General features: G+C 40.1%; 1 protein-coding gene across 4 annotated transcripts in view; it reads right to left on the bottom strand.

Annotated features, from left to right (window-relative positions):
- The window catches only part of il1rapl1a (interleukin 1 receptor accessory protein-like 1a), a 187,776-nt gene that overhangs the window by 44,961 nt on the left and 119,175 nt on the right, over window positions 1–23,640 (bottom strand). For all 4 annotated transcript variants that reach the window (XM_026145483.2, XM_026145485.2, XM_026145487.2 and 1 more), the window contains exon 6: window positions 10,670–10,744. In XM_026145483.2, coding sequence (XP_026001268.1) covers window positions 10,670–10,744 — 75 coding nt within the window. The remainder of the gene's footprint in view (window positions 1–10,669; window positions 10,745–23,640) is intronic.

The following is a 23,640-nucleotide window of genomic DNA, read 5'->3' as shown; positions in this document are numbered from 1 at the left end:
GTGGATAAATAACAGAATCCACAGTTCAGACAGACAACAAAAATCTAGTAGGACTATAACAAGCTGTTATAGTGTTAAAACAAGCTGTTTCTACAATAAACAATAGGATCTAATGCTGGCAGCATGGGATAGAATAACTCTATAAGAAATTAAAGAACACATGTCTTGACTATTAAAAAAGTTTAAAGTAAAACAAAACAAAATAAAACAACTTGACGCTATAATAAATAATGAAAAATTGCAGGTCAGGAAACTTATATTATGTTCATTGTCAGGCCTGGTTATTACGCAACTAAGACTAGTACACTGTTGTTCTTGGTGTTTTGTCAGATTTATAACATACTAAATGCTAATTGGAAGAATTTTTGCCAAGGTTTCCAACAAACCCTAAAACTGCCCCTGGAAATGAGCACACAATGTCCCTAGTTTTTCCTCCTGGACACCTGTCTTTATCTTTGTAGGAGTTGCTTTCAGTCAATTGCTAGTTACTGGCCTTGTTCTGTTCAATAAGTTAGCACTAGCTGCTTTACAGCTGTTAAAAAGGGGGTTTAAAAAATTAAGTCCCATTCATCCTGCGATGTTGTAATTTTCTTTTTCATATGCTTAACACAATAACAAAATTCGACAACTTTTCTCATGTGCAGAAGTGCGTTACACTGCAAAAGACACATGCTAATGATTGTTTCGTTTTGTTCCATTCGGTTCTTTGGCCTAATAAATCAAGCTAGCTGTCACTGAAGAGGATAACAATGCTAACAACAAAAAAGAGAGTGAGTAAAAAAGTGTGATATCTTTAATGATGTGCTATATACAGTATGCAACAGTAAACAGGCACCCCCACAAATACATAAAACAGTTGCAGCTGCATGCTAACTGCCTAGTAACGCAAGAAGAATTTTTCCTTTTGTTTCAAAGGGGGCAATTATTACCATAGAGGGTGGTTATTAGGGAAAGTAAAGCTACTACTTAGCATGCCTATTCTTCCATTGTTTAATACTAATAACACTTTTCAGAGGTTGAAGGGAGCAGTTAAGGCAGGAAGAAGAGAATCAGGGAGGAGGAAAGTGCAGAAAAGAAGGCAAGAGCAGGCTAAAATAGTTAAAGGAAATGAGGCTCGGTCTCATCCCATGAATGGATAAATTACAGTTAAAAAAAGATTTGTCAGTTTTTTTATTTAAAATTTACAAACTTCAATTTCATATTAGACACTTCCCTGAACAGCAGCAAGAATAGCCTCAGTAAATTTTAGCTGACTGTAATCTGCCCTAATTTTCCCCCACCTCAGACTAGCACCGGCTAGCACCCGTTAATGCCAATTTTACAGAATAAAACAAGCCAATTACAATCAGTCTGACAGTGTTTATGGTAATGGAAAAAAATCGAAGATAATTATCTGACTATGTGTTTATTCATAAAATTATGCAAACCACTTTTATAACGCATTCGTTCTGACGCTCTGTAATATATTTTGAGCTGCATGTGTGACTGTGGAGAGAAAAAGAGAAAGGGACACCCGAAAGACAGAGACAGAGAAAGTCCATTAACACACTTGTAAATGAGTCTCAGCTATTTACCACATGCTGGGCCTCTTGAATTACTGACTGTGTTCAGGATACAGATTGCAGATGGCAATTAAAGATGAACCGTGTGTGCACAGACAGAAAGATGCACACACGCACAAACACACGACGCGCGCACACACAAACGCATGCACTAATGTAAGCCTGCATACGCTCTCCCTAAGGCAGTAGTTCAGTGCAGATCTACTGATCTCCATAGCAACATTCACTGCCGTGGGCGATGGTGACATCATGAAGATTGATTGTCATAAAAAAGCAAAACTGGAGCTGGTAAAAAGGTGTTAGCTAAAGTGCAAAACTGCTCCTGATTGCCAGGTGAAGTTGTGGCCTCCAGCCAGAGGTCTTCTTTAGTTAACAGAGAACAGACATACGTGAAGTGCCTCATATGGTCTCCAAAGAGATCTGCTTATGTAACACAGAAACAAAGAAGAAGAAGAAGAAAGAGAGTTACTGTAGCTAGATCTCTCAGGTTGAAACGCTCAGTGTGGTCCTTCTCCTCTGCTTTCTGTTTATACCTCCTCCTCCTTCTCTCCTCTCCCTCCTTATCGTTTTCTGTCCGACTGCCTCTTCTCAAGCCTCCTTTCTTGTCTCTCTTCACACCACCGACTGATCTCCCTCTTTTTCTGCTAACTCTTTTACCCCTCACTCAACACCAAGGCTTGGTGCAGCACGGTGACTAACCCCATTGTCCGAATACAGCCACTCGCCTGCCGGAAACATCAGAGCGCTGAAGTTTAGAAGTTCTGTCTTGCCTTCTTCGTCTTTTTTTCCCTCCCTCTCTCAACACCCTGCCTAGTTTTTTGGCACTTGTTTTTCTTCATTTTTCTGTTACATAACAGAGACAGAAGTGGAGCAAGCTTCAAAGTGAATGGCAAAGCCGCCTTTTCCCCTGCTCGCTTTGCTGTTCATGCATGTCATTCCAGTGCCAGCTCCCTCCCCATTGCCCCCCGCCTATCTCTCCCCATCCTTGTCATTATTTTTTTTTCTCCACTACTTCATCCTTGCTCCATCCTTTCCTGTTAGCCTACATCAGTTTCTTTCTGGCTAATGCTTCTTTAGTCACATTTTGTTGATGTAGTCTGTATTTCAAGTTCCTCTCTTACATCATGCCCCCTGACCTTGCCATTGGTGCTTTGACCAAATAGAGGAGGCAGTGACTGGAAGAGGATGAAAGGGCAATTTCTGAAAGAAGAGACCCTCTAATAAGGAGACAGGTCTCATTATGTCTGCCTCCTCACCCTGTCTACCCTTGTTGTGTCAAATACAGAGTGATGCTGGGATGAGTGGGGTGCTTCTTTCCTTTGATTACCTGTCACTGAACTTGAGCATCAGCAGCCCGATGAGGTAAAAGCTACCATTATCTAAATAGTCTCTCTTTAAAGACATCTTTGGGCTTAAATGTGGAGAAACTCTTACCCGTGACTAACTTAGCACGAGTGCTTGGGATTGCCTGGATAATGACTGTGCTTTAGTCCTAGCAGGCACACATGCACAAACACAAACACATGACTGACTGCCTGAGTGAATACGCACACTGACAGTAAGCAGAAAGTTGAGCTCACAGCAGGCAGTGAAGGCAATCTGTGGCTCTTGTCAGGGCTAGGCCCGGTGGACGTGGCACCCCGAGTTGAAAGTAAAGCTGACTGAAGCGTCAAGTCACAATGCCTCACGTCTTCTAAGTAGCGCTTTACAAGACCACAACAGAGGGTCACCTGTCAGCTGACGTGAAAGCACATGGTGAAAGTAACAGAAAATAACACGCTAGTTTGTGTGTTCTGCTCCAGAAGGTAACACAGACAAACACACCTAAGCGATCGAGCCAAAACTCTTTTCACAGCCATATTTTGCCTTATTATTAAGGTTCACACAACCATTACTATATCGTATATTTTGAGTAATGCATAACAGATGGACTCTAGGTCATATTTGTATTTGCTTTTATTTTGTCTCGTAAGCTATATATAACAGTTGGACTTGAAGCCTTGAGGTGAGTGTTTTAACCATCATCATGCTGGTGTTTTGAAACCGATTGTGACAAACAAGGTAGAGATCTGACTGAGAACCTGAGGGGCAGTGTTCGCTCACACAAAAGTGATTTATGAATCACAAGGTTACCATGCTCTGCTGAGGTCACAGATCAGTACAGCAGAAGGATCCCTTTCACACAGACAATCACACTTGCCGAGACACATCCATGCACCTTTCATATGCCTATCCCCTATATACAGTCACGCTTTCAGAAAATACATGGAGTTCATAGAATATAGATAAGTCTGCACATTTTGGATGGGTATATATGGTGTTACATAATGAAACACTCCAGTGCAGCCAGCCTAGGTAGGACCTGACCTGAGAAAACTATTGATTAAAAGAGCTGTTTCATGCTCTTCTACCATCATAGAAAGAGAATACAAAATTAAGAGGACACTGAATTAAATAGGCAGGCGGTCAGATAGCCTCTTCTCACACCAATTCAGCATGCTGAATTAGCTGCTGAGATTGGTACCTCAGCAGCCGAGTATGAATCAAGAGAGTGTCCACACCTTTCTCGCATCTCTTGGCCTCACTTCAGCCGTGGTGAGCAATTTAAAGTCAGCAGCAAACAAACCCCTGTGTATGATGCACAGTAGGGTGTTGTGTTGTGCTACGTCTCTGTACAGTTTCGCGTTTGTCTGCTTTCCTCCCTCCCTCTCCCTTTACGGTTAGGCATGAGAGAAGCGGTTAGTTCATTTATCATACTGCAGTCCCCTGCTCTGTGCCCCAGACTTGGTGATTAATGACGACCGTTCACACACTTAAACATTCAGCTTTGTTTCGCTGACACACTACTTACCATACCGGTCACCATGGGTTACTTAACACTGGGTCACTGTGGGGCTACAACCAAATATAATGACATATCTGCGGGGTGACCTTTAAGGGTTCTCAGTGTGTGATTTTTATCTCTGTGCTGTAATATAAATACGTCATTTATCACAAAACATTAACATAACCAAATGGACATCTTTATAAAGTGCTGCATAGTCCTTTTCTTTACTCAAAAGCTGCACTTAAGAGTTTTGATATGCTATTTACACGAGCATTTGATTTTCTGCTGCTACTGTATGTCTACTCACACATCATTTCAGGAGGATTGCAACCCCCTTTTTTTCTTCACTACATTTATTTGATAACTAAAGTTACTCTAGATACAATAAATGCAGTTTTTACCAAATGTAATGTTATTTTCTCTAAATAAGATGAGATTAGGACACAACTTTATTGATCTCTAGGGAAATACAAAAAATTATTACTTCATCAGGTGAAAAAGTTAAAGTAATCTACCCACAAATGGTACAGGAATTATAATAAAACATACATCATTCTGAAATGGTTCATTATAAAGACTACTCTTAATGTAAATGTATTTTAATAACAATATTTTACACTTAAAAAATAGAATTAAAGAATTTAATTCAGTTTTTTACTTTTAATTAGTTAAACGATTTCAATACTTCTTTGCATTATTATAGCGATGCAATTGAAACACATAACAACATGTTGGGTGATCGTGAATGCTGGAGCTGAAAATCAGAAAGGTGGCACGAACAGAGGCAAAAGGGAGCGAGGAAACTGTCAAAGATGTATCATTTAAGTCCGGAAATTAAAGTGTGTGTATGTGTGTGTTTGTAAGACACGGACAAAAAAAGAAGCAGACAGAGACAGAAAGTAATTTAATGAAGTGAATCTCCTTTGACCTCCAGTAACTCTCCAGAGCAATGTCAACTTCAATTTCACCCTCTCCGAGGAAAAGCGGCATGTTTGTTGTCAAGGCTAGGTGTCGAAGCTTAAGAATGTCCTCACTAATCTGGAGTTCTGTACAATCCTCAAATCTCCAAGCAAGCAGCGGTCAACAGGTGACGCCGTGAGAACAGAAGAGATGTAATGGATGAAAAGATGTAGAAATAGACATAGATGGAAGGGAGAGGTGAGCAAGAACATGGATGAAATAAGGCATGAACTCGGAGGAAAACAATGCTATATGTCATGTTTTATATATAAAGACATTAAAGAAAAAAACTAACATTTTTTCGGAACATCATTTTAGCGTTCAATCTAGCCCTAAAAGGTTTGATAAATTTTGTTTCCCTCTATCCATTGTTATATACCTTTGCTCTAATGTGTATCTCAACATGAATATTTAATCTATCAAGACCCAATATGTGATTTTCTTTGGGGGGTTTTGGCAGTATATACTGCCTTTGGAAATTGGTCACATTTCTGATGACTTCATTGTTTGCTTTACAACCCTGCTTCCCAAAGATTAAGGATACTGTGTAAAATGTGTACATGGAATGATGAGCAAATCATTTAAGCTTGAGAGATCCAGAAAACACAACTTTATTTCTGCTAGGGCTCACCTCATTAAAAGATGGACTAAACTGAAGATAATTGTCTTGTGGCCTGACCAAAATTTTACATTATTGGAAAAACTTGCAGACACTGCACCCTCTGGGCTAAAGTGGACAGGTGTGCTTTGGTTTTTGGTACATAAATTAAAATGCAGGACCTGCAAACCATACCCACCTCTTTGCCACATGACAGCTTGGATGCGCTCCAGCCCTCCATGACCCTAAATTGGGTAAGCAGCTATGAAATGTATGAATAGTGGTGCTGTTTGTTGAACTAGTGGAATCTGGAAGGGTAACCTGTATAATCACAGTTCAGTATTACAAATGCAGGCTAGCTGAATGCCTGATCATGTGTTTTATGGCCACGTCAACAGCAGTACACGAGCTAACGTGGGTTTTCAAGATTAATATTTACCCTCAGTTCTTTCTCGGCTCACAATAACAAAACATGATGTATCTCTTTCAGTCAGTGCATTCAAACTAAACATAACCAGCTGTTTCCAAAAGGTCATGAAAGAAGCTGAACATCCACGCTGGCTTTTTCCTTTGAGCTTTTCAAAATTGCATTGCTGAATTACTTGCTAAATTGGGAACGTCAGCGTTTTGAGTGTCAGTCTATTACAGCTCTAAACACCCCTGAGGGTGTACAGTGTGAGAAGATGTGTGCACATGTACAGGTGCATGGATGTGCGTGCATGTGTGTAGACTCGTCTCTGTTTAAATGAAGTAGGTATAAGAGCCTTCTCCCTATTGCTGCCCATCCTCTGCTGTTGGTTCCTGCTCTCCGAAATAATGGATTCTAATTTCTTTCCACACGAGTGCACCCATCTGCTGGCTTTGGGGGATAGTAAAATCCTCTATCAGTTACAATTATCCCACGGTTGCAGAGGTCTGCGCTGCAAGCGTGTGTGTGACCTATCCACCTCAAGTAGTGCCGGGTTGTTTGAATATTTGCAAGTGCATGTTTGTATGTGTTGCGATGAAGAGGGAGAGCTGGGGAGACAGAAAAATGCTCTCACTGAAGTGCTGTGTAAGCATGAGCTGAATCTTTAACCCACACCCTCTGAACTCCATGACAAATCATTCCAAGGGAGTCAACACCAATCCTGCATGTGAGTCTGTGTGTGTGTGTTTCTGCTAGGCTATGTGTAATGTGTCATATTACTGTACTGTGAGTATATGTATTTTGTGCATTTCCCTCTCACCAACCCCAGCACCTACACACAGATTTAAACCCATTAATATAATGAATCATCCTCCTAATTCTGGAAGAAATAGGAGTGGACTTCACCAACTCACCACTGGGGGACAGTAGTAAATCTGGCAAAAGAATAGCTGAGTGGCTAATGGTAAAAATCCAACATTATACACAGACTGAAAATGTCAAGATGTCCAAAAGTAATGTTTCTGATGCAGTGCAGGCCGGCTTTCAGCAGACGCACAGTCACATATCCCTGAGGATTCCTGATGCCCTAAAGAAGAGATTTGTGAAGAGAGCAACACACACACACACACACACACACACACACACACACACACACACACACACACACACACACACACACGCATGCACGCACGCACACACACACACACACACACACGTACACACACACACACACACACACACACACACACACACACACACACACACACACACACGCACGCACACACACATACACACACAGCTATTTGGTGGTAGAATTGGGGCTTAATGTATGTAGTCCTGAGTGACAGAATCTGTAGCTGTGGGATTTCGGTCCATCAGCAGAAAGGGATGTAGTGGCAGAAACATCCAGGAAGAGGGAACCTGAAGAGAGAAGATCTGACAAAACCCCCCTTTGAACGAAAACAGTTTCTAATCCCGTGTGTGTATTCCCTCTCAACCATCCTGTCTTGTCTCTGAGTCCCCGCTTGCCTATCACGATTCTGAGGCCTGAGTTTCTCACATTCATCTTCTTAGACTTTCCAGAACATCTCTGCTGCAGGTCTTCCGTGAGAGTTTATGTAACATATGTCTTTTATTTATGCCTGCCAGTGTGTGCGTGTGCGCTGCGTAAAGCTAGCTGGGATGTAGGATGTCTAAGATCTGCACTGGTTGCAACAGCAGAGGAGATAAAGTTGGCCTGTGTTTCCCGGCAGTGTTGCAGATTTATCTCTCTGCTTACAGCTCCGGTTTTACTGCCCATCCACCGGCCTCCACTGGCTCCTGTGTCTTTTTTCCTCTCCCTCTCTATTTCGCGCTTGCCATAAGAGACCGGCCTCTTTCTGTGCACGTTCTAGCTATCATAAATCTGCCACAATGCCCCATAAAGCTGCTTAGGGCATGGCTCAACAAATATTAAGGAAGAAGAGAATAAATAAATAAAACTAAATAAAAGAGAAACTCTCGTCTAGAGGGAGAGACAACTATTCTGCACACAAAATGGAGCCACTGTAAAATATTTACATCAATGTCTCTCTGTTTTAGATTCTCCTCTGGGAGTCTGTGAGGTCTTACCGCAAGACACTAGACTTAATTGTTTTTTTTCTCTGTCTTGCTTAGATATCTCACAGTGTTCCCTATTTACTATTTCATTTATTTGTAGATGTACCAAACCTTTGGTTACCATATTATTAAAGTAATTTCCCCTTATTTTGTGCATCTAGATAAATTAAAGTTAGTTTATAACTAGTTGAACAACCTTGCTTTTGCCTAGTTATAATAACTAGATAAAAGCAAGCTTTCAGAGTGCCTTTGTTACTTTGCAGTTAAATTATATTACTGCACTCTTTGCGGAGGAAATTCTGAATTGTTATTTCAAGTTCATGAGATTCTGGCTGTGCTCTAAAAGTCCATCCATTTCTTCCAATTATCCAATTCAGGGGTCACCCGGGGGCCATAGGGTACACTCTGGACAGGTGGCCAAACTGTTGCAGGGTTTACACAGAGATGTTTTACGTTTACACTTACACCTAGAGCCAAATTCGAATGACCAATGAAGCTAACCCAAATACTTGCATGTGTTTGGACCAGGAGAACCTGGAGAGAACCCGTGCAGACATTAGAGAACTCAGGACCTTCTTGCTGTGGGGCAACAGTCCTGAATATCAGGGATAGCAACAGATTTGCAATATTTGACAATTTATCACAGTTAATTGCAATATCATTGCAAGCAGATTGTATGTAATTACTAACAATTGAATGGGGTCAATTACTAACTTGAGCCCATTCATTCGCAAACTGAAAGCAGACCGTCTTCATCATATTGGCTTTTTAGTATTTCAATTCAATTCAATTTTATTTACATAGCGCAGAATCACAACACAGGTTGCCTCGAAGTGCTTCCCATAAACAAAGTTGCTCTAAAAGGCAGTAACTGACTGTTAGTGGTTGCAGACTACAGTGACCCTGGTCTTCAAAGCAACAATTACAAAAGGAACAAAATCTCAAGTTCATTGAACTAAGTTTGGTCACACTACTGCCTCCAACCACCGTTTTCTCCAGTGTGACTCTGACATTAAAGTTGCACTGCATTTCAGACAAGAGGTATGGGTGCATTTTATTTACCAGCCATAGAAGAATTAACAAAGAGATGAATCATTAAATAGGAGTAAGGACCAGATCTTTTCTAGCTTAAGGCATAGCAGAGCTTAAAATCATGATATTTCAATCTGTTATCCAATAATTTACACTATTCTTCTTTTAAAGAATTTTCTTTCAAAGTCTCTCTCTCTCACACACCCACACACACACACACACACACACACACACACACACACACACACACACACACACACACACACACACACACACACTTACTGTACAGTACTCACACAGCAAATGCGAGAAGGAACTGACGTGAGGCTATAAATATGAGTGAGTCACTTTTGAGGGTGAAGTCTTTCCTCACAATCTCACTGGAATCAAGATAGAGACAAATGAGACAAATAGCTGAAGGGCCAACATTGTGCAACCTGTTCATGCATGGGTGTGAGTAGGCTGACATGTGAGGCTGTGCCTGTCAGTTTATCAACAGCAGCAATTTTTCACTCTTGATCAGCCAACCGTGGAGGCATTTTAAATTAACTACCTGCATTCCAGTAGCATCAGATGGAAGACAAAAGGCAAGCACTCAATGAATCATTGCAACTCTTTGTCTTTGTCCTCACCCTGTCTTTCTGTCAAATACTCTTCCAATCTCTTGTCTGACCGGCTTCAGCATGACAGACACATTGGCCATTCATAGAGCGGCAAGCACCATGTGGACAACGGACTGTGCCCAGAAATCAAGCAATATGCTGCTGCAGAAAAAAACAAACAAACAAGAAACCAAACCATACTCGCTCATGCACATACGCGCACACGCTTGGTCCATCGTGACCCCACGTCAAAGAAGACAAACAACTGCAACAGAAAGTGGCTGTGTCTCCATGCGGCAAGCCTGTGTATGGATCTCTGGCAGCATATGGGCTCTCCATTGTTGACAAAACAGCCTAAGGGACATTAGTGGCGACTATTAGCATATATGGCAAACACTTTTACAGTTTTTTTTTTTCCTGTTTTGCTGTTTTCTCAGCAAGTAAAAGAACCATCATCAATCTGCGATCAGTGCCTGTAGGTGTGCTGGGCAGGATTGGTACAGTTATCCATTTGCTTTCATTTAAAAATGACACAGATAACACTGAGTGCAGAGGAAAGAAATCCCACAAAGGTCTTACCTAGCTGAAGCTCCATATTGCTAATCTTGTTTTCCGAGGGGAACAGGATCTTTGGCGGCTTGTCCGTCAAAGGAGCTGAAAAGGAAAAAAAAGGGACTATTTATTTTTGGATAAAGCAGAAATACAGACAAACACCTTTTTAATGATCTACTTCTGTAGTTTTCAGTGGGAAAAACACTATAAACGCTACGTCCAGATGAACAGAATCCACTTTTTGGTACTTCTGAATGAGCTTTTTTTAAATTTAGTTGTATGCCATGCCATTACAGAGATTTATCATCTGTTTATTATATACTTCTATTAAATACATGCCCATCCCATTTTGACTTGTGCAAAAACAAAGGGGGGGGAGGAAGAACATTATATAATATATATATATATTATATACACATTCTTCTTCACTCTTTGCTTTTTTGTGGCCACATTGTTTTTAAGTGCCTATCGACCTTGGGCTTCATTTATATGGTTTAACTAATCATAATGGAATGACTACGTAGCCTAGAGCATTTCACAATTTAATCTGTATGCATGATTGATAGATATCAGAAAAACCACAATCCAATGATTAAATTGTTCAGGATAAACTGACAGTTGGTTGATCAACTGCCCAGATATTATTAAAAGGAAGAAACTACAATCTTTCAGCTATATATGTTTGTGCCTCAATACAACCCTGGAACTCAAGAAGGGCTATATAGGTACCTTAAGCACCTCCACAGAATTATGTGTTCATTGGTGTGACTTAAAATGAATATTTAATTTGACAGGTAAACGGCTACTCTTTGACCTCTACTAAAGCAGCTATGTGCTAACCTGCCTAAGATCCACTGCAAAGTAAGTAAACACAAATGTCAAAAAGTCCAGTTAGCATCAATAGCTGCATCACAAACTCTGATACGCAACTTCACACAGGCATAGCAGTGTAGCTTGTTAGTTTCAAAAGACTAGATCTGTAAGGAAAATGCAGGAATGACCAATTTTTCTTAAGAACATAAAATAGAAAAGGCTGTATTCAACACTGGAGTTCTTCACAGCTTGGCTCCACGTTATAGCGGCTTTTTCATAAAGAAATGCCTATAAATATAAATGTCCATTGTCATTATGCTGAGAGATGCCCAGTAAACACAGTTTGATGTTTTGTACTGGGTTAAAAAAATGTTTAAATTCACAACTTTAAAAGTCATTGGCAATTGCACAATGAAGGGAATTTTTCATTATAGTTATGGTTACTTTGAAGCTTACTCCTCCAGACAATACACATTTACCTTCTTATGCATTCTTCTATGCTACAACTATCCTTTTTGTAAAGTTCAAGTCAATTCAATTTTATTTATATATCACCTCAGTGCCTCAAGGTAAGGTAAAGCCTACAATAATACATACAGAGAAAACCCAACAATCATATGACCCCTATGAGCAGCACTTTGGTGACAGCGGGAAGGAAAAACTCCCTTTTAACAGGTAGAAACCTCCAGCAGAACCAGGCTCAGGGAGAGAAGGAACACAGGTTAGGAAGTTCACAAATCTCCACAGTATGCGTTACTATTTAGGATTAGATAACAATATATTTTTCAGTGTTTAAGACTTGCTAGTTTACTGTAATTCAATATGGTCACATTCCTAAACCTGGAGTTTCCACCTTTTGTGAATCCTGGAGGTGAGATACTTGGACTCTACCATTTTACACAATATGCCAAGCCACCATTCTGCTTTATTTAATGCATGTAGTGTGAGTCAAATCATAAATTATGTATTGAGTCACACCTTATGTTAAATGTAATTTACTTGGAATGTGCAGAAAATTCTTGCATTGAGGCCACAGCAAATGCTAATCTGTGACCAGCCACTTTTAAACTTACATATAACAATTCTTTAGCAGGTGTGTTTGTGCTCCCCTTTATACCCATATGGAAAGATATATATAAATCTTATAAAGTTTGTATCTGTCTTGTGTGAAACTTATATGAAAAGCATACAAGAGTGAAAACAGATATAAGATCCCTTGAAAAATTATATAAAAGAAACTTGTATGTTTTGGATACTTACTAAAACAAGGTATGAAAGTAATGAGAAAGTGGCCACTTTCATGAGTAAATCATATAAGCGTTATATGATTTACTATATGAAGAAGGCCACATCTTATGCAAGTCTTTTATAAGTTTTTTCAATTTCTTTTCCATATTTGTAGAAAAAGGACACTCTCAAGTCTTGGACACATTCTTTCCATCCTAATTATGACAAATGAAAGTTCTGTGTGGTTGGTAATCAGTCACAACTCTGACACATTTAGTTGTTGCTGTGCCATTACATCATGAGAAAAAAACAGTGGCATATCAAGCGCTTTATAACCCACGTTTCTCTGCTAGCAAGCATGACATGTTTGATATCATCCCAGACTCTAACATTTCTTTTTCTGTAGTGAGATGAGTGCAGAGCTCTACTGGGTTTATATTATTCCTGATGCTAATGATAAAAATGTGGCTATCTGGAATAAAAAGGTTTGATATACATGATCGGCCACAACATTAAAACTGACAGGTGAAACTGATAACATTGTTCTCCTCATTGCAACTCCATGTTCTTTGGGAAACCTTCGGTCTTGATATTGATGTGGAGATTTTTCTGACATGTACCACTTAAGTATATGCCATCGCAGACGAAGCACACTTAAGGACAGTGTTATATTCTGAGTGCAATGGACTCAAACGGCAAAACACCATGCCCACAGTAAAAGAAATTGCTTAGGAATTGTGCAAGGAACATGACAAGGAGCCCAAGATGATGACCTGACCTCAAAAGCCTCGAGATGCCAACTTGATTAAGCATCTCCGGGCTAAAATGGATTGTGTCCCACAGGACATCCTCACTGATAGGTATGTTGTTTTAATATTGTGGCTGATTGGTCTATATTGTAAATCTCCATGTGTAGTGATCTAATTGTATTTATTCATGTATTACATTTTGCAGTTAAGTCGGACATAAAAACACAATGTTTGAACATATTAAACAACTCTGCACACAGATGCAGAGTCAAATCAAGCATATTTTGTACAATCAAATGAACTAAAGAGAATTCCTCATTTTCTAAATCAGATGAAAAAAAAAATCAACATAATACCTCCAAGTACCAGCAGCTTTTCTGGAATTCCCAATTATTTTGCTGTGAATTTGTAAAGCTGCAGTGATGTGTATTCATTAAGATGTTTCCTTAGAGTGTGCACACTTGACTTCTTTTTTTCGTCTTATGATGAGGTTTCCAGCAAGCTGTTTGAAAAGCCTTTTCTGTTTTTGGGAGCGACATAATGTTGCTGCTTTGACTAAATTGTTGGGCAAGACTGAAGTACTGAAGTAAAGCTTTGTGTTAACATGTTCGGCAGTTACTGAAAGAACTACTCATGTGACGATACACAGACCAAAATGTAAACATCAGCTCTATTTTGTTCTGATTTCGTATTTATTTTTGGCTCGCCTATAACACCTGCTGATACATAAATACTGACAGAAAAGCACATTGACATCTGTGAGAGGGGCGGTCACGGGCTTTTAGGCACGACTGTTTGCACTGTTAATAGGTAATCACACAGCACAAATTACACTGGATACTGATACAGTTTTAATTACATATCAAACTGCTATACATAATTACACAATGGGTGATCCTATAGCTAATTATACACTGGGCAAACAAATGAGGACGAGCTGTGTATGGGAGACAAAAGGGAAAGCAGATGTGGTAAGGACTATAGACAGAGAGGTAATGCTGGTAAGACAAAAGAGGGAAAATTTAGAAAGCTAAAATAAAAAGAAGATATGAAACGTGCCCCCCCTCCTGCTTCATTTTGGCATGCTACACTTGGTTCTGAAAATCTCATTATCTTAATTACCATTCCTTCATGGGAAATACATCAATTCATGGGTTGGGAGGGGGGACACCATTTATGGAAATATGGAAGAGAGGGAGCAAACAAAGGAAAGAGTCTCTGTTTGCCAATAAAAAGGAAACGTATGAAATCAAGCAATCAAAGCTATAAAAGGTAATTAAACATGCAAATACATTAAGTGATGGGTTGTTAATGCAATGACAGATTGTGTGGGCATCATGACGGAAGATTCAGATGATTTATGTATTTGTTATATAAAAAAATGATTTTTTTTTGGTTAATTTCAAGGTTACAATAAGCTTGGATTTCAACCTAAGTATGCACATCTGCTACTTCAAAATCCACTTGAAAAATAATCCAAATGAAAAATAACTCCTGGTCCAAGAACAAATGGGCAAACTTTTGGTCAGATTTGTACTATAATGCTTTGTGGTGGTTGCAGATTGTTAAGTGTAGAAGCCCAAAATCACCATGTGGCGCTTGCAGGATTCTTTTGATTTGGCACATTCACAAAACAATGAAGTATCACACATGCAAATGAATTATATGCTACACACTTAAATCTAATAAGCCATACTATTCCTTCAGTAATACATGTGATATAATGTGACAAGTTATATGTCATGTAAAATGTTTTTTTTATCCTTGTATAGTGGACAGACATACTGCATTTGAATGAGGAACACTTAATGAAACGTAATTTTGTTAAGAAGAAAAATTTTCAGGTCAACTTTCACAAAAAAGCAGGATGGCCACGTCCAACGAATGAGAACAAATGTTTTTCTTTTCACTAAAAGACCCTTAAACGTGTAAGAAGGAGAAATTTGAGACCACACTATCAATCCTAAAGCTACTGCTCATCTCTCTTCACCTTTAGAGCCACAGCTGCCCCACAGAATCACACTCTGAGAGGAACTTCTTTTAAGTTTACATAAAACGTTAAATGGCCTGTTTGTGTATGAGCAGAGCAAGTGTCTCCAGGGTGAATTTGTGTCTTTAGGGGACCTGAATGGCTTGCCCGGTATGCCTGTGCAAGTTTTACTCTCTGAAATCGATGAGTCACTATAAAACATTGATGTCCCAGGGCAGAAAGGTTGTCTGTTCTCAGTAGCAAATCAGGCGGAATTAATTTTCGGAGTAGACACAAAGCATCTGTAATAAAACTTTTTAACAACACGACACTAGCATTGTGGTCCATTTAGTTTGTGTATACTTTACAACTTGTAACGTGCGAATTACAAAAATGACTAACTGTGTGAAAATGTATAATGTAGTGTTTAATATGCAAAGTAATTAAAAACATTGCTGGATTTGTGTTTTAGTTCCTTTAACACTAGATAGTCAGACTGCATACCTGCAAACAAGTATTAAGCTCTACTGAAGAGGACTGAATCAACCTTTGTGTGTCAGTGTGTGGTGGCCTACATGAAATATATTAATGTAGCACAGGACTTTGTGGATGTAAGCTTTGTGATCAGTCATCCACAATCCCATTTGGTCATGGTGGTAGAAAAGCTCACTGGACTTTCCAGATGGATTATTCTGGGTGACTGACTGTAGGCAAACAGCAAATTAACGAATTACAGATGGAGCTGAGATTCTTGGATCACTGGGCTTTTTCTGTTCTGTCCCATTTGTAAGAAAAAATGTGCTGTTGGCACAATAGTAGCAAAGGTGAAAATGAGAAGAAATCAATGTACAAATGACTGCCATATGCTTTACAGGGACATTCACGAACACGAAAAGACTTTGTTAGAGCGTGTCCGTGCATGGACGCGCTCTCGTGCACGTTACGTTGCAAACCCTTGGTTTAACAAAATTAGCTCCCAAAGGTTTTTGTTTTAACCAACAAAGGCAGTCACGCTGAAAAAGAAAAGCAAAAAAAAAAAAAAAAGAAGGAAAGAGACTTGAAAAATACGAAGTCCCTGTGAGTCTCCCAACACTGCTAAGCTTCACTAGAGAAGTCTCAGTTCTCCGCTACAGCTGGCAGACTCCTATATGGTACTGCAGGAGATCACTATATATTACCATTGACCTTCCTCTGCAGCGTGGTCACCTTAGAGCCAGTTTCATTTCATTCCTAATTGTGCAATAACCAGTGTGTATGATTCTCTTATAAAGTCACCTCAGAGTATACAGAATTCACTTCCCGATCTGACCATTTCCCACATGAGAGAAGCTGTATGGGGAGCTTGTCTGTGTCATCCAGAGGAAGCTAATAAAAGCATCCAAAACCACTTCATGCTCCCCCGCTGTGCACCAGTGTTATGCTCTCTAAAAGCCCTGCCTCTGGCAAAGCTGAAATACTTCAACATCAAAGCAACAGGAGTGCGCATTCTGTCCAGCAAATAAGGCCAGACAGGTTCCTACATCATTGTCACTGGCACAGTCAAATGGCTATCATCGCAAAAAGTGAAAACAATTGGCCTCTTGTGGCCAAGTAGGAAGTCGAGTTTTTCTGACTAAGCAGCTCTCTAAGCGAGACAATGTGATGATGCAACATGGCAGTGACCAAGCTGTTCGAAGCAGGGCTCCAGCTGCGAGGCCTCAATAACCCATATCTTTGTTAAATAAGAAGAAAGAGGAAATTAAAAGTGCCCGCCTGTCAGTTCCCTGCTTGTTTGAAGAATATACGAGCCATTAGAAACTACATTCAGCGATTTATTACCTATTAGGTACAGCATTGTTTAAAAAAATGCATTGCTGATTCCTAGTTTCACCTCCTGTCTGCTCTCTCAGCAGGTGTTTATGCGTAGTGGGTTACACATGTATGCTCACGTGCAGGAGGAGCTACTCACACACTTCAGGTTTTTTTTACTTAACATCCCTTAACTAAAGCACCACCTCCACACAATATCATATTGTTTTGCCTCAAACTTTATTTACTATTTAAAAAGCACCCTAATTAAGACTGTCTTTTCATTCTCCCAGCACAGGATTTATGGAGGCTGATTGAATAATGTGTTTCACACTAAGAGATACAGTTAAGCATTCAGGGAATATGAAGAGTACTTGAAATGAACAAGGAGGATTTTTATTGGTGTATTGTTTGCAGAACGAACAGAAAGTGAAGATGCTAAGGTGAGGGGAGAAGAGAGTCAGAGGTAACCACAATGTTTAATCGTCTCCCTTGTGTGTGACAGAGCAGGAAAAAAAATGAGAACACTCTATAAAATTCTTGTGTTTATAAATTAAGTTCTCAGATACAGAAAAACATAATTCATCCGCAAATTCTTGAACCACACAGAAATAAATATTTTAAACGGGACTTGCTTCACTGTTGAACTGACAACACTTACTTCGTTTGTAGATCTAATTAAATTAAGCAGAAGTAATTACACTGATAAAGCAGGTAGTGTATGGGCAAAACTAGTGCAACAAATGTAGTCACTCTTTCCCACCTCTCACTTGCATGAGCACAAAAATAAAATACCACCACACACACACACGTGTGCAGCCTGCCCAATCCACTTTCCTCGCGTTCCTTAGGGATGTGTGACACATATGGTGTGCCGAACTCTGCTGTGTTACAGTTTGAGATATGACTGTTTCAGCGCTACACAGATGCTCTGTGTCAAACTAACTTGGACTTGAAGCAAAGACTAACAAGGCAGAGCTCAATCCATTTTGATAATCTTTAAATGAAACATTGAGTTATACAACAAAGGCAACTAGGTAAAGCCTAATAAAATGACTATATCGAATACAGGAGGAGGGAATTTTGTTTGTGTGCAAACTTTATCCATCCTTCTGTAAAACCCATGCAAGTGTGCCCTTCAACGCACTCATGTTTATTTGAACTTACTCGTAAAGAGGACAGGCAGCTACTACTGGCAAGAAAAAGTTAGTATAGAGTTATGCAAGTGCTTCTGTGATGTGAAAAGTTTAAATGAGTATGAGTAAAATGGAGGGCACATAAAAAGTGCGTGTGCATGCCTGTGCTTACTTAATACGTTTCTGCTGAACTGTTGTTGAAACCTTGATCGGGTATGAAGTAGAAAGGGACAAAGATAAAGAAAAACAAATAATGAAAACACCAAGATCGAGGAGAATTGAGCGGAAGAGGTAAAAGTAGGAGATGGCGAAAATAAAGAGGGTAGAAAGAAGACACACTTGATGAAGAGACTGCCAAGATGCTGGTTTCAGTCATGCAGTACTGCTGATGAAGTATCAACACACCAGAAATCTATGTGGGTGTCGCTTAGCATAGTCTGCTTTGTGCCCCCCTCTCAGCTCACATTCCTGCTCTTTTCATCTCTGTCTGATCTTCTGCGCTCTTAACCTCTGTCGCTGTAGCACGCCGTTATTTTCCTTTATTCCACCTCACTAAGGAGCGTGGCCCTTTCTTCCCCCACTGTCATCTTTTCATCCATTTGTCACTGTCCCACAATTGGCCCCCACCCCCACTCTTTTTACCCTTTCAGAAAGCCTTGTCAGTTCTTTTCTTAGCTCCTCTGCACTCAACTCAGCTTGTGCCTGTACCTCTGCCTTTCCCCGGCAGCATGTATAGGACCTGTGTGCCTGTGCAGTGTATCTTGGATGATATCAGTGTGAACTTTAACGTTTCCCAATGGGTAAGAGTACACTGTACTGTTCTTCTATTAGGGCGCGGCTCACAGACAGTGTTTATGTATTCAATATTGCAAGTCAGCGCGTACGTCTGCCAGTATGCAACCTAAGCACGCACTAATTAACACACAGAAACACACGCACATGCACACACAACTGCCTATGTACCTCAAATGCTACATACACCTTCCTGCTAGCCTCAGATAACAAAACCCAGTGGGTGACCTGTGATAAAGGAGCCATTTTTATTAAATGACAGAGCAAAATGTACAAAATACACCTGTGTGGAGCTTATGCAGATAGGCAGAGGAGGGATTCAACAAGGGAGACATGTGACAACACAAAGAGAGAGAGATGAAACATTGTCAGCCAAGACAGATACTGACCATCAAAATATCCGGCAGCTTCTCCTGGTAGGCAGTGACAGAGGATTAGCTTCTAATCAGTGGCGATCTCTGTGGGTGATTCAGAGGGAAACCCTAGTGGTCTGGTATCCATTCTGTTATTCTGTTAGAGCAGAAGGACAAGGCTAACCCAGTCAACTGCAGGGGAGGGCCAGTGCAGGTGGATATACACCTGAGGGACAGGATTAACACAGTCCTGGCACATTACAAGCAGCATGCACAGAGCAAAATCCCAATGGAAGGATGCGTTTTTGCCACGCAGTACACCAACCTCAGGTCTGTCCAGGTGTGTAAACACATTGGTAGTGCCATCAGGCTACCTGCGATGACACATACAGACCTGAGATTTACATGAAGTAACAGAGGAACAGACAGGCAGCCTGCAGGGTCACCTCGCTGCCATCTGCTTCATCAACTCCCTTTGACCCATCTCCACGGCATACTCGGCAGCTCCCACAATCTACTGTTGCCCCTAATCTGTGTATTTTAACACAGCCACAAATGTGCACAGTTACTGCATAGCACCCTGCTTCAAAAAAATTTGCGAGGTCGCATTACATATAAATATAGACATAATTTAATTCATTTTTGCAAATCATTTAAATCTTATATTTAACTAAAAACTGTTCAATTGAGAAAGTACACATTTTTACAGTTGGTACGGGTGAAATAAGTCACTGAAAATGTTGTGTAATAACAATATTCATGTGGTTTTGTGGTCAGTTAATTTAAGGTGAAGAGGTTACTTGGAACCATTCAGCAGTCCTGTATTTTCAATAAACTTTGCTTAAATGGACACGACCCTCATGTTTTTATTTGTTGAACTTTATTCTTGCCTGTTACATCAGTTATGCTGGCTCCATAGTATAGTGCTTTACACATTTCCCTAACATATGAAAGGTGCCCTGTTTGAGACCAGGAGGAAAGTCAAACACCTTTGGGGTTGCGTCAGGAAGGACATCTGGTGTAAAAATCTGCCAAATCAAATATGTAGAGCTATCAGCTGTGCTGAAAGAAGCTTCTTGCAGTATTATTTAGTCATCTAAATTTGTGGCAAAAATAAAAAGACAGGAGGCAGAGCTGAAGATGTTAAAATTTTCATTGGGAGTGGCCAGAATAGAAACAATTAGAAACAGGAATGTCAGACTGACGCTCAGGTCGAGAACTTTGGAGCCAGTTAGAGAAGCAAGGCTGAGATGGTTTGGACATGTGCTGAAGAGTTAAAGTGGATGTACTGGACAAAGGGTGCTGAACACAGAGCTGCCAGGCAGGAGGAAAAGCAGAAGGCCACAGACAAGATTAGAGAGGTGTAGTAAAGGACATGCAAAGGGTTGGTGTGACAGAGAAGGATGTTAGGAATAGGGTCAGATGGAGGCAGACAGTCCACTGTGGTGAAAACCTCTAAAAAGAGCAGATGAAAGAAAAAGAGGACTCAGCCATCTAAATTTTTTAGTGCTAGTTGCCCAGTTTTAAAGACATTTGCTGAGATGTTGCCATCTTTTGAGTATAATGGAAACTTGTAGTGCTCAATGCACTAAAGTAATACAAATAAATGATACCCATAACGAAAAAAGAAACAAAACTAACAAAAAAGCCTTTTAGTTGGCAGTTTCTTGTAGGTACTATTTTATTTGAAACTACACTCATCAAATCTATCACTCTTACTCACAGGAATGGAACTTTTGTCTGCTAGTGATGAACAGCCCATGCAGGTGACAACATGATGAGATATAAACATTAAGGGCCTCTTCATCAGCTTAGCTGTAACGCTAGATAGCTGCTATTTCTGACTGGGACACCAGCAGGCTGGTCATCTGGCCATCTGGTTTCATTATATTCAAAAGAAGAACATGTCTACAGCCAGGCCAAATTTACTAGCAGTCTGTGCCAAGACAAAAGCCTATTATATCAACAAAAAACTATTCTCTTCACAGTGTCCGTTTTAAAAATGAAAGGCCAGGACATTTCAGCAGCTGGCCTTATTGTAATTTCCCTTCAGAGTGCAAAAGTTTCAGAGAAGCATATTTGAAAGAATGAATGTTAATTTATTTGGAGTTTATTGGAACGAATGCCTAATTAGTGTGGGTGAACGGCAAAAAGGGTGTGTTCCATAACTCTTCTGTTTAGAGTTTACCTTGACATATTGCTGCTCCTCAGAAACACTGGTATTTTGACAAAATGTCCACATTGTTCTGGTCATTTGACACACAGAATCAGGTTTCTCTGTTGGAACAGTTTGTAATGATGCTGTGATCCACCTTCACTGTCCAGAGCATGGCTGTCTCCACCTACAAGACCACACACAGTCCAATTTCTAACAGAAGAGTTTGCCTTTATATCAAAAAATATTGATTCTTCTCCAGCTGCCTCACACTGCCACACTGTTTCCAGACAGAAAGGTTTCACAGACGTGTGAAACCTGTGCTTACATTGTATTATTTTAGTTAGCAAGAGTACTCTGCCTGTTTTTCACCTGCTGATTTGCACTGGTCTCAGTCAAACTGACTTTGATTATAAATTTGCACATTGTAAATCTGACTCCAAATCTCTTGTCTATTGCCATGACTGGTTTGTCTCCACGGGTTTTTGTGAGCTGGTCGTATTTTTTTAGAACCAAGTTTCAATTTACTTTCCAACCAAAAGCAACGTTTTTCTTAACTAATGCCAGTTGATTTCCTATTGTCACAGCTGCCGTAAATTCATGGGTTACTGTCAAGATATAATTTAAAATAGTGTGTACGCAGCAACCCGATGATGTAGTTCGCTATAGACTTGGCATATTAAAGTCGCATGTTTGTTGTTCACACACTGTTCAAGTGATAAGAAAAGACAAGTGGAGATGAGTAGAAGGCAAAAACTCAAATCAAAAACATGAATATTTAATTCCAACCTGTCCATATGTTTATTTGATAGTGTCCCTTTGATGAAAGTCCACATTGTTATTCATCCTGACAGAAGTGTTTGTCAGCAGAACCAATTGTCTCAGAGGACTAAGTGATTTTTACATCTCTCTCCGAGTGCTCAACTATTTATCAGCATCCTGTTCTTTCTTGATAGGGCAGGCATGCAAAATTGATTCTGCTTAGGTGGAAACAGGTGATGATGTTAGACTAGCTGATGAGTACATGCGGACAAAGGGGAGAGAAGCTGAGCAGCTGGAAGGGGAGAGAGAGACAACTTGCCAGGCTCTCAGATTCTTTTGACTCTGCACACCACACAACTTAAAAGGACTATGTCTCTGAAAAATTGCTTGACACACAGAACAGCAGCAGAGCAACATCCCAAAATATGCCAAGGTACTATTCCCATGGAATACTGAATACTTTGTTGATAGAACTGATGATTCTTACCACACATCTGTCTTCTTCCTTTTTTCTATTATACTGCAGAGAGGTTTCAAAATGTAACACCTACATGCCAAGAGATGTTTGCTGAAGTAAAACTGATTTAAAGGAACAGTCCTCCTAAGAGGAATGATAGCATGGGTTGTTGCAATAAGTCCCCTCCAAAAGCAACTACATATACAGTACTTCCTCAACTATCTAGTGTTTGTCAGCTAATCACATGGCAGTAACTCAATGCCAGTGTTGGGGGTGTAACGGAATACATGTACCGCCGTTACGTATTTAAAATACAAAATATGAGTAACTGTATTCCGTTACAGTTACCGTTTAAAAAGGTGGTATTCAGAATACAGTTACTTTGTTGAAATAAATGGATTACACGGCGGTATTTTCCTGTTTCATATTGTCACGGGTCAGGACTGTTTGGGTTTTGTTTGACAGCTATGTTCTGTTGTTGCAGGCGGCAGCGTGGTTGCAGGGTGACGCTGTGCTTCCTGGGTGAGAGAGCACCTTTTTGTTGTTGTTGTTGTTGTGCTAAGCTAATAGGCAGAATGCTACAGGCATAGCCCTAAAGAATGGGCAGTGTAGTCCGTGCTGCAGGGAGAATGGACTGCCATACCCGTTATGTGTCTGTGAGCACGAGGAGGGAGAAAAGTAGAGTGGAAAACTACGAGTTGTCATCGAGCTGAAACGGGAGCTGGAAGCATGTAAATATAATAATAACCACTGCAGCCAAGAAGAGTGCCTGAGAGCCCAGTTGTAAGTGAGCTATT

This window comes from Astatotilapia calliptera, chromosome 16 (assembly GCF_964374335.1).
Source record: "Astatotilapia calliptera chromosome 16, fAstCal68.1, whole genome shotgun sequence".
NCBI lineage: Eukaryota > Metazoa > Chordata > Actinopteri > Cichliformes > Cichlidae > Astatotilapia > Astatotilapia calliptera.
The sequence above is the reverse complement of the archived record's forward strand: the minus strand, read 5'-3'. Positions and strand labels throughout refer to the sequence as shown.